Source organism: Sander lucioperca, chromosome 8 (genome assembly GCF_008315115.2).
Source record: "Sander lucioperca isolate FBNREF2018 chromosome 8, SLUC_FBN_1.2, whole genome shotgun sequence".
NCBI classification, from domain to species: domain Eukaryota; kingdom Metazoa; phylum Chordata; class Actinopteri; order Perciformes; family Percidae; genus Sander; species Sander lucioperca.
Window position 1 is genome coordinate 37,608,047 of NC_050180.1, and position 12,508 is coordinate 37,620,554.

General features: G+C 39.4%; 1 protein-coding gene across 1 annotated transcript in view; it reads left to right on the forward strand.

Annotated features, from left to right (window-relative positions):
- Positions 1 to 396: 396 nt before the first annotated feature.
- Positions 397 to 12,508, forward strand: part of slc15a2 (solute carrier family 15 member 2) — a 29,051-nt gene continuing 16,939 nt past the window's right edge. The window contains exons 1-3 of the mRNA XM_031324315.2: positions 397 to 908; positions 3,448 to 3,535; positions 6,215 to 6,356. Coding sequence (XP_031180175.1) covers positions 900 to 908; positions 3,448 to 3,535; positions 6,215 to 6,356 — 239 coding nt within the window. The 5' untranslated portion in view covers positions 397 to 899. The remainder of the gene's footprint in view (positions 909 to 3,447; positions 3,536 to 6,214; positions 6,357 to 12,508) is intronic.

Here is a 12,508-nt window from a genome sequence, read left to right on the forward strand (position 1 = left end):
ACTTTTTCGCCCGCAGGATTGCAAATATAAATATGATATTAATACACTATATTGGAACTTGCATTTACTTTAGCAGCAGTTTTCTCCCACGGAAATTCTCTCTCTTTTGCAGCAGCCGCTGTGTTGCTTTTTTTTTTTTAACGAAATACATGTTCAAACCAGACTGTATATTAATGGACAGCGCATGTGTGACGTCACCCATTGTCTTGTGGAGATCTGCTAACTATTATGCTAACTATTATGCAATAAAAAGTCAAACACATGTGAAGATGACTAAAAAAAAAGGAACTATTTTCAATGTAACTAGGTGACTGACTTGTCAGACTACAAAGACACACACACACACACACACACACACACACACACACACACACACACACACGAGGTAGTGCATGTTGCTCATGGTCACGGTCAGTTGAAATGAAATTAGTAATTATTCATCCGAAGAAAAGAGGCAGCTTGGCCAACACTTGCATCCCACAGTCAGGTCTGCGGCTGTGAGCTTTACAACGACCCCATTGTAGGTTACAAATAGGCTGCTGATCAGCACTTCACTTCACTAAAACTACGGACCTCCTGCTCCACAAACAGTAGGCTAAGTTAATTCGATTTTTTATATAATTCTTAGACAGAAATATTAATTTCTGTCTGTTAAGAGTCTTTTTTCACTAGAGCTGAAGTCTGCGGAGGCCCACTGAAGCTCGTAAAGGAACAAGTCCAAGTTTTGTGGTGGAATATTAACTTTAATTCGCCTTCAAGAGGGTAGCCTACACATGATCGAAGTTTTACAGTCGTAGCTACCCTCAGAGAGCAGTGCAGAGTGGGACGGACTTGGAGATCAGTCAGGAGCTCCAGATGCGCAAGTAAACATCTAAAATCTCACCAGCAAAGAAAACAACATGACTAAGGTAAGCATAAGCGATGTTTTTGTGCAACATAAACTGAGTCATTCAGGTTGTTTAACAAGTTAATTAAAAAATCATTTAAATCCACCGTAAAAAGTTGTATCGAGTCCTTCTGGATCACAGGAGTGTGCACATGCGGAGTGTGCACATGCATGTCTGTACATGAAGTAAACATATGTATTTTCTTGTCTTTTAAGTCAAACTGCAGACGTGTGTTACAGTCAGAAAGCGATCTGCTCTCACCGACTGAACCGTTATGATAAATGATTACTGTCGTAAGATGATGCAACAGGCGCACAGGTTGGGGACCGTGTACAGACATTTAGTGCCTATGCACAATTGTGTTCTCTTTCAACATTCATTTCGGTATCTACCTCGCTCATGTTTTTAGAGAACCGGGGATAAACCAAAAGTTGTAGCCTACTGATGGTCTTCTTTTGAGCGATAAATCGTTTGGGTCGTGTCACCAAAATACAAGCAAACTTATTTTATCTCCACTAGAGATATCTAAACATGCATTTGAAAACACGTTGAAATATATTATGTCAGCTAGCCTACTGTGTATGTTACAGTGCTTTTACGTCTAATGTTTTTGTTTTGTATCTCTAACGCAATATTATGGATCCCACGTAACTTCTAGGCAAGTCCCGCCCTACGAAGCAGCTCGATTGGTTGGGGTTATAGGCATTGGCCTCGAGTGGTTAAGATTAGGATAGCCGATTGGTCAGGGGATAGGACCTGAACAAATCGGGCTACGTTACCTTGCGTAAGCATGGACGCATGGCCTGGCTAATAGTAGTGTGTGAATGCTATTGAAGGGCCTAGAAGTTGCATGGGTTCCATAATAACTCATCGCTGACGTTTTGGGTTTAGAAAAAAACACTTTACAAATACCATTTGTATTATCCCATTATTATTGTTATTAGGCTGCTATTATTATCTATGCAGAATATAGCCTACATGGAGTTTCCTTTTTATTTGCCCAGGTTTTGAGATATCTGTCTTTCATGTCATCAGTATTCACTGAAATTAACTTCTACTGAGGATATAGTCCCTGTGCCAACTGTTGACAGTGAGGCAGTGAATGATTGACAAAACAACCACACCTCTTTCACATGATTCTCATCATTAAATTGAGTTCACTCAGATGTCATGAAACTGTTCAAAAGTTACGTTTTCCTATTTCTGAGGACTTTCTGAAGATGCTGTAGACAAAAACAAATGTAAGGCTATGTCAATTATGTGAGGACTGCACACACAATTACATTTATCTCCATTGTAGCAACCAAAAGTACTGTATTTGCATGGACAGATACAACTAGAGGGAAGAAAGAAAATATTTGTTGTTGTAATTTTAGTATTAGAAGCAATACCGCAAAATATAACCCATTACAATCAGGAATGCACCAATCCAACCTTTTCTCTCCCAATACCTCAGCTCAGAGTATCTGCTGATACCACAATCAGTGCTCTCTTTTTCCCAATTTTTAAAACTGTATCATTGTGTAAAACTCACTGTAAGGTAACATGAGGTCAGGTCCAACAATATTTATTACTGATTAATTTGCTAATTATTTCTTAATTGATGGATTGACTGGTGAGCCAAGATATAAAAGTGCTGTAATGCCCATCACAGTTTCCCAGAACCCAAGGTGACATTTATATGTTTGCTTTGTCAAAAAATATGGTAGAAAACAGGTGAAAGCAGCAAATTCTCACATTTGAGAAGCTGGAAACAGAGAATATATATTAAAGACCTTTGTTTTGGCGCATTTCCACCTTTTATCATTAGGACAGCTTAGATATGAAAGGGGAGAGAGAGGGAGAAGACATGCAGGAAATTGCCGCAGATGGGATTCGAACCCTGGGCCTCTGTGTTGAGGAATAAACCTCTACATATGGGCACCCGAAACAGAGAATATTTTCTTGATAAATTACATTAACAATCAATAGATTATCACAAATGTTATATACTGTATGAATATACTGACCCCGGATAAGATGATTACGATGGATGGATGGAAGACCATTGTGTGTTTTAAATTTTACTCAATTTTTTAATTAGGGGCTTTTCCAATTAAGGTTTTTTTAAGGGGTTTGGTTTCCGCCTTTTCAAACTAATGGACAAATGAGTTAGTATAAAAGTTACAATAACCAGCAGTGTATCTGCTTATTACAAAATTATATTAACCATTTTCAGCAGTTCAGCTGAGCATGGTCACATCAGAAGCCTTACAGTTGTATAACTTATATTACCGCATAATGATTCACTTGAGTAACTAATGAGTGATTAACTAACAGGAAGAATGCATCGGCCACACTCCTCCCGTTTTATGACAAAATATTGATCAACCCTGTTAAAAGATGGTAAACTATTGATTCAATCAACAAGTTTTTATTTGGATAAAAGAGATAAGTTTATTAGATTATTATGGATTTGTTGTCAGTAGGTTTGTATAAAACAATGTCTCACTCTTATACTTTATGTTGTCGCTTAGAAAGTGTTAAACATTATTCAGTAAACAAACTTTGCCTCTTATAGAAACTATGTGGGACCAATTACCCAGCCAGCATCTGCTTCATTGTGGTGAACGAGTTCTGCGAACGCTTCTCCTACTATGGCATGAAAGGTAGGTATGCAAATCTTCGGTCTCAACAACATTTGGTAGTACAGATTTTTTTCTCTGCTAGTGTTGCGAGTACAGAACTGTTTCTATGACCGAACAAACAAAGAAAAGACCAATGACTGTTTGGATCTCTGGAAAGTATATAGTCTGCCCAGATACAAATGCCAAGATATACCCAAATGACACACACACACACATACACACACGCGCCAAGAGGTTAGCCATAACTAAACCTATATATCATAGGTCTAGTAATTTGTAGACATTTTAATGCGGAAATGTTGCATATTATATCTTTAAGTGGGAAAGGTCCTTGACAAAAAGTTGAATTAGTAATCATACTTAGCTTGTTAAACTGGTTAAGTATGGGTCAATGGGGGCCACATCACAGAGAGCCTATAATGGACAGATAAGGCGGGAGTTTCTTTCTTCACATGACCTCACTTATAGTCACATGTCTGTCTGTCACATTACTTCAATCAGTACGCACATACACACACACACACACACACACACACACACACACACACACACACACACACACACACACACACACACACACACACACACACACACATATTAACATGCCATGCAAAAGGGCCATTTCCTTTTCAAGCTGTTTAAATTGAATCATTGTGCAAGTATTTTCATCTGAAGGATTGGTGCTGATTTATGACAGGGAAGTGAATTCCACTTGATGATTTGAAAGGTAATTGTGAGAGCGACAAGTATCTCATGAAGCAGTATATTATGAAACAGATCAATTGCAAATGATTGTCATTATCAATTTATGTATTGACTATTTTTTTTAAATGAATCATTTACTCTATTGAAGTAAAAAATGATCATACCATTTTGCACCAAACCTCTCTTTTTTTTAAATGCACTGTTAGTAACTGAGAAGTAAATACAGTATATAAAGCGCTTGTCAATGTGACTGAACAACTTACTATAATTGACCTTTATGTCAAGTGTTTTTCAAGTTCAGTGAACTTAGGATTCAACTAATAGAAATTGTAGAGCAGCAACTCATGATTAATGTAATTATTAGTTAATGGCATGTCTATAAAATGTCAGAAATATGTGAATGGATGCCCAGAGGTTTTCCCAGAGCCCAAAGTGATGTCTTCAAATGTTTTGTTTTGTGTGCCAAGCAGTCAAAATCCAAAGATTGAATTGAATTTGAATTTATAATGAAATAAAAAAGTAAAAAAACAGCATCATCACATCTGAGAAACAGGAACCAGAATATGTTTGACATTGTTGCTTGATAAATGAATTACATTATTAATCTGTTAATAAAAAAATCAAATAATCATTTCAGCACTGGAACAGTTCATTTTGAGTTAACAGCTGTCACAGTTCAGAGTCCTACTAAAAGGTGTAGCTTTGGACCGTCAGAAAACACCATAAGCTTCTGTGTGTTCTGGCGATCCTCGTGTCCTCATAACATCAATCATTTGAGCTGAGCATGAAAGTTAATTTTTGACAATACTTTGTAAAGGCAATCTTACTGTAATTCAAGGTCGACGTACTAGCTTTTATCCAAAGCGTTCAATTGCATTTGCAAAATGGTGCTTTTGCATGGCGTGTTTTTGTGTGTGGACTAACAACTGAGCAAACTCATAAGGAAGATCATGAGATGTAATACGAAGCTCATGAAAAAAAACAGTAGGTGGACCTTGAATAGAGAGTTTATTTGTCAGATAATTTAGGGTTTGCTACCAGAAAAAATGCACTCAAATGACACACAAAGTGGTACTACTGGAGCTGGTTTTCTGGTTGCTGAGTTACCAATGTGAGTTGTGTTTACTTCAAGGCATGTTGGACAAACAGTATACAAGGTTAATAATAAACATTGCCATGCAACTATTTGTCTCAATGGCTTATTTAGTGATGAAAGACACGTTTAGGCTGGTAACAGCAGCAAACAGAGGAGTTTATGCATTTAAAGGTCCCATACAGTATTGTGCTCATTTCCAGGTTCATACTTATATTTTGGGTTTCTACTATAGAACATGTTTACATGCTTTAATGTTCAAAAAACTGATTCTTTTTCTCATACTGTCTGTCTGAATATACCTGTATTCACCCTCTGTCTGAAACACTACGTTTTAGCGCCTGTCTCTTTAAGTTCCCCCACCAAAAAGTCCTGGTCTGTTCTGATTGTTCAGCATTTCCAGGTCTTCTGCATCTGGAGTCTCTGCACTGTCATTGCAGCCGGGAATAACTGTAGCGGCATTTTCTACCCATATAGTTGTGACATCAAAACCGTATGGAAGTCCTGCTAGCTCGTTTAAAGGCACAGTTTCTAAATACGGGCTGTGTGCATTTCTCCGTGGAGTCGGCATTTTGACACTTTCACAGTATTTATATAGCACCTGCTTTATAATAAAAAAGACATGGAAATCTCACTTTTTACAATACAGGACCTTTAACATTCCTTTCATTTCCTCTTGAGTAGCTCTCTAAACAGCTACCTTCTTAGCATAAAATACATCTCTATTGGTTTGAACAATGCTCACAGAATGAGTTTGTAATGACTGACCCACTCACAGAAATTAACCACATTGAATGAGACTTTTGAGTAGTACAGGTCCTGAAGACATGGTATTAGGTATTTGGACTTTATATGTGGAGTTGGGAGTATCATTCCCCTCATGCTTGTGTGTCTGTTCACAGCGGTGCTCACGCTCTACTTCCTCACCTACCTGCACTGGGACAAGGACCTCTCCACCGCGGTATACCACGCCTTCAGCGGCCTCTGCTACTTCACACCCATACTGGGAGCTCTCATTGCTGACTCATGGCTCGGAAAATTCAAGTGAGTCCCTGTGTCCTTCATCCCCAAATGCATTAAAGGGTTAGTTCACCCCAAATCACAAAAGTAGTAATCCACAGACCTTACTATTTAAACCGTTTTCTTTGGATCTACTTACAAAAATACAGAGGGTGTGGTCGGTGTCGTAGACAGGGTGTTAAGTCAGCTTGTTATAGGCTGCATTATTGTGCATTTGACACGGAAACAGGAACCTGTTCCTATTTAAATCTGCACACATTTTGATGCAAAGCTTCCAGTTTAAAAAAAAAAATGACAATGGCAATTTATTCTCTTCTTATTCAACTGTTGCTGAGAGGGATCTCTCTTTCTGCCCTTTCAGTTGTCAGTCTGATTGAATTATTGTACAGCATTTTGTTCTCCATGTAAAAAACTAAATAACATATGTGTAAAGAGGACTTTATACAACATAAAATCATCAGTGAGCATTAAAAATATATAGGGTAGTCCTCTCAACCAATTTGACTGTACCCAATCAAGTTTTTGTGGCTGAAGATTAGAAACTTTTGAATGGTAGTGTATGTACAGCAAACATCTGTGGTTGCATCATCATCAGTGGCGCATGATTTCAGTTTGTAATACATCATGCAGTATTTCAGTCCTTTAACCTGTGAGCTTTGTCTAAATTGTATAACACCACCTATAAGTGGAGACAGGGGCGGATCCAGGGGGGGTAAGGGGGGGGCAGCTGACCCCCCACTGTAGGACCTTGCCCCCCCAGCTGCCCCCCTAACTTTGGTGTTCAAAAAACTGTACTTGTAAAAACAAACTGCCACTATGTCCACAAGCTTCTTAAAACATTGAAACAAACAATTAATTTATATTAATTAATAATAAATTATAATTGTAGATGTAATCTTAGCCCCTTGCCCCTCAAATACTTAGCTACGTCCCTGCATCAAACGTGTCACAAATCACACACAGCGAGTCTGCTGCGTGGTGGCCCTGCATCCCAGCAAAGACTGGAGCGACTGAGCTGCCCCCGAGCCTCTGAAGGTGAAGTCAGTATCCCCAGGTCAAGTTTAAACACACGTTTAATTTAAAGTTAAATTTGTAATAAATGTATTGTATGCTAAAGGTGAGTCAGCATCAACAGCAGTGCGTCTATTATATTAGTCAAAAGTCAAATCGCTCCCTCGTGATTTTTAAGAGCATTCTGCCCTTTGATTAATTTTGATTTTAGTAAAGACAAGAACAGCATAATACAAAATATTACAAACTGGCATGTTTACACAGGGTCGCCGTTTCAGTGGTGTTACGTTACAACACACTACACAGTGCTTGCTGAGACCGATCATTTGTATGTGATTAGTTAAGTAGTACTATAAAATCCACTTCCAGTCAGGCGACTTCCTTTACTGTCAAACTGGGAAAACAACAAATACAAGGTTACAAGGATTAAGTAGTCTAAACATAACTGTTGTGTGCATGTAATAAATCTCTTCTGATTTTATGTTTGTTAGGCTACTTATTAGCTACAGGGCCCTACAGTGTAATGTAATAGGATAAACAGAGCTTTTCACATCCTGACTTTTGCAGGCCAGAGTAGCTGGAGATATTAGCTGAAGCGTAAAAGTGGGGATATTGCCAGCCAAGAAAACTCTGAGTAGCGCACAGGAGGAATAGAAGGAGGGTAATGAAGAAGGGGAAGGCAGTAAACTGGAGAGACCAGGCGGGTCAGTGCAGGAGAAGACCACCGAAGGAGATGCACAAATATGTGCAAGTTAAGAATTTGTTTTGAATAATATTATATCTAAATAATATTTACTGCATAATAATAGGTAGTGATGGCGCAGTGGATATGACACATGCCTTTAGTGTGGGAGATCTGGGTTCGATTCCCACTGCGATACATCAACCAACGTGTCCCTGAGCAAGACACTTAAACCCTAGTTGCTCCAGGGGCGTGTGGCCTCTGACATATGTAGCAATTACAAGTCGCTTTGGATAAAAGCGTCAGCTAAATGACATGTAATGTAAAACTGCAAATTTACATGCAACAGCTAAAATCCTTAAATAAAGTAGTGTAACCTCACTGTACTTATTATATCTTGCTTGCTTTACATTAATTACGTACTTAGAGTGGTTAAAAGTAGAGATGGCCCGATACCATTTTTTGCTTCCCGATACCGATTCTGATACCTGAACTTGCGTATCGGCCGATACCGAGTACCAATCCGATACCAGTGTGTCATATATTGTTATGTTTTAACAACTGTATACTACTATCCCTGTATGGATGTGATACGATTTCTATCTTTGTTGTCTGTCTGGCTCAGGTTAAACTCTTTGTGAAACATGAACAAACAAACAATGAACACCCCAGAACTTTCTTTTATTATCCAGTTTGACAGTCAGTTATAACGGAAAAAGAACATAAATAAACTCCTTTAACGTAGATTTTCTTATTTTCTTCGCCTTATTACGTGGTATCGGATCGGTGCATAAGCTCCAGTACTTCCCGATACCGATACCAGCGTTTTAGGCAGTATCGGAGCCGATACCGATACTGGTATCGGTATCGGAGAATCTCTAGTTAAAAGTAACTAAGTAACAATACTGTACTTGAGTTTTTAAGGCACTTTTACTTGACCTGAGTATTTCTATTTTATGCTATTTTATGTTTCTACCTCACTACATTTCAGAGGGAAATATTGTACGTGTTTACATGTGTGTAGGCCAACATTAATGCTTCCACTAATTATAATCCAATAATATAAATAGACATTGTTCTAAAATGGGACATTCTGCATAATGAGTACTTTTACTTTTTCTACTTTAAGTATATTGTATTGCTAATACTTTTGTATTTTTTCTTGAGTAATATTTTGAATGCATGAGTTTTACTTTTACAGAGTATTTTTTCACTGTGGTACTGCTACTTTTACTTCAATGAAATATCTCAGTACTTCCACCACTGTTTACGTTTATCTTAAGTACACATTTATGTTGTGTATTTAAGCTGTACCATACACTATGATAGACATTATTTATTTTTTATTTGTTTTTCATGAGTAAGTCCACAGTGTAATGTTGGGCTGTTGCTGAGTTATGTTTTATCATTATCACTCATGTAGTTATTATTTCATCGAGATAATTAAGTTTGACAATTATTCCAAAAGTGGAGAACAAAACACATTAATAATCCCAGCCTATATCATTGTCTGAAATACGATGGGATCATCGCTCTCACCTCAATGGCTGGGTGAAGTCCCAGCTGGCTATTTGAGGTGATGGCCAACACTCACGTTTTACAAGTCAAACCTACTGAGCTTTGTGGTGTGACCCCAAGGTGCTTTCTTCGGGTCATCAGGTGGGTACCCTCCTTCAACAGTGTTTCGTCAATTAACCCACAACACCTCCAGAGGGCTTGACAGCTAACCCCAGCGTCCTGGGGCAGCCCCCCTCCACAGCCAGTGCTCTTTTATGTTCCCTCCCTACCCGGTGGGTTGTTCCATCGCTCACAGCGCTTCAGCCACAGCCATCTCAATGCTGTCTCTGCTCGTCTTGTGATATTCACCACGAGCCGTCTCCTGCTGGGACCTCTTATTCCAATTCTGGACATGGCGCTCCAAAGTGACTGCCCAGGAAATCCTCGGCAGCCTACCTCCACTGGCAAGTTCCATGCCAGCCATCCCACCTGTTGGCACTGTTGGGTGAGTGGTTGGTACTTCCCAAGCTTTCTCTCATGGGCCTCTTCTATCCTCTCCTCCCATGGCACAGTCAGTTCAAGCAGCACCACTTGTTTTGTTGCTCTGGACCACAGAACTATGTCTGGTCTGAGAGTTGAGGTAGTGATCTCCTCTGGAAACTTGAGCTGTCTCCTGAGGTCAACTCTCATGTCCCAGTCAGTAGCAGATGTCAGGATTCCTGCACCAGTGGATGTCCCGCTAGAGCTCTCCCCTGCTCTAACAAACCTGATCAAACTGGGTGCTGTCGTCCTTGTGCTGTTGTGGGTCTTCCTTCTCTCTTCCTCCAGGTCTGCAGCCAGCTCGGCAAGTATCTGGTCATGCCTCCATCTGAACTTGCCATCAGCCAGGCTAGCCTGGCATGATGACAACACATGTTCAAGGCTTGCCGGTTTCCCACACAGCGTGCAGTCTGGGCTCTCAGCCAGCCCCCAACAATGGAGGTTCACTGGTGTTGGTAGGACATCGTATGTGGAGCACAGGAGGAATTTGATCCTCTTCTCCTCCATGCCCCACATATCCACCTCCCCTGGTTTTTCATGGCTGCTGCCCTCGCTTGCCTATCCTCCTCCTCCACCATATGGAGCTCTTCCTGGACTAGGCTGCGGCGACCTTTGGCATTAGCGTCCCTAGCTCTGGTTATGACTCCTGCCTTGGTTGACCTTCCCCACGATGTCTTTGTGGTGTAACCTTTTTTTTTAACCTTTATTTATCCAGGTAAGTCAATTGAGAACAATTTCTCATTTGCAATGATGACCTGTCACATTCACACAGTTTCACACTCATAGCTGGAAGCTGCCTAGTACAACCACAGTCTGATCTGCTGGCCACTGAGCAGCTCCACTGGAGCGGTTGGGGTTAAGGGCCTTGCTCAAGGGCACCTCAGTGGTGGTAATGAGGAAGGGACAAGTGCTGCTCTTTCACTTTCCCCACCCAGCTTTTATCCTGCCGGTCTGGGGATTGAACCGGCGACCTCCCGGTCCCACGCTCGCTTCTCTAACCTTTAAGCCACCAGTGCTAACCTTGCCTCTGCGTCTGCCACAGTCCATTTCCGTCCTGTGCAGATGGTGATATCTGTTTGGCGGACCAATTGGTCACTACTGTCACGAAGCATTATCACCTGCCGGGCTTTAACCACCTTAAACTCTTCAACAACAGATGTTAATGGCAGCTGTAGCTTGCTTCCTGTACAGGCCGATCCAGCTCAGGAAGCAAGCTACAGCTGCCATTAACATCATCACTACAAATACTCTATATATTTCTGCATTAAAAATGAACTAAATTACATATACAAAACTTTTATCAGCAAAATATACTTATCACAAGTACTAATTATGCAGAAGGGCCATTTTCAGTAGTGTTATATCATTATATATAATTTAACCTGTAACTGATGCAATAACATTTAAGCAATATTTCAGTGCCATATCTGGCCAAGGTTCATCTAATTTATAAACATTTTAAAACATTTCATTGACTTTGGGGTATAACTCTATGACAGTGTATCATATTTCATAATCTAAAGATATATTTTCTATGTAAAACAATCTGTAGTAATAATAATCAAATATATGGTTGTAGAGAATAAAGTTTATATCATCCTCTGATGTAGAGTGGAAGTAAAGTGGCATGAAATGGTACAAGTAGCCTATCCCTCAAAATTGTACTTAAGTATATAATACAATACTTAAGTAAATGTACTTAGCTACTTTTCAACAATAGAAATCAATATTAGGATCCTACTATTTTTTATAGGCTATTAATACCATACGGCTAGTGTATGCACAATCACAAGTCACAATTTTAAACAGAAATGCATCTAATCAAACTGCATGTGAAATAAGTGCTAATGATTAAATTGCTGCATTATAATAATATGGTTAACATGACATGTGGAAGGTAATAGTAATTACTGCTCTATGTCTGTTCATCTCTTACCTCCTACAGTTTTACTTGCATTTTAAATAAAATAAAAAAGTAGTGTAGTAGATAAAAATCTTGCATGAGTCAAACACAAAAAAAGGTCAAATGTATCAGATTGAGAAATACAAGTTGGCTAAGTTCTATTGAAATGTATCTCACTTACTGTAATAACTAGTTGAGTCAGAATTATGACATACTTATTATTAGTGCAAGGAAACAGTGTCATGCAGTTTAAAAAGGGCTCGCCCAACAACACCCATCCCGGTTCAACATCCAGTGACAGAGCTTCAAGATTATCTTGAACACAACTGGATATTGTTTTTGTAACTGCACAAACAACTTCTAGTCCGTCTAAGCACCTGTTTGGAGGGAGTTCACATGAAGCTCCAATGTATTTATTTTATTGCAGATATTTTGACCACACTTGGTTCTTTTTCGAGGCAAGAACAGCTTTACATACATACATCACCTTGCAGTAATCTATACAGTGGTACAGCACAACATTCAAGAGTCTGATGCTGACAG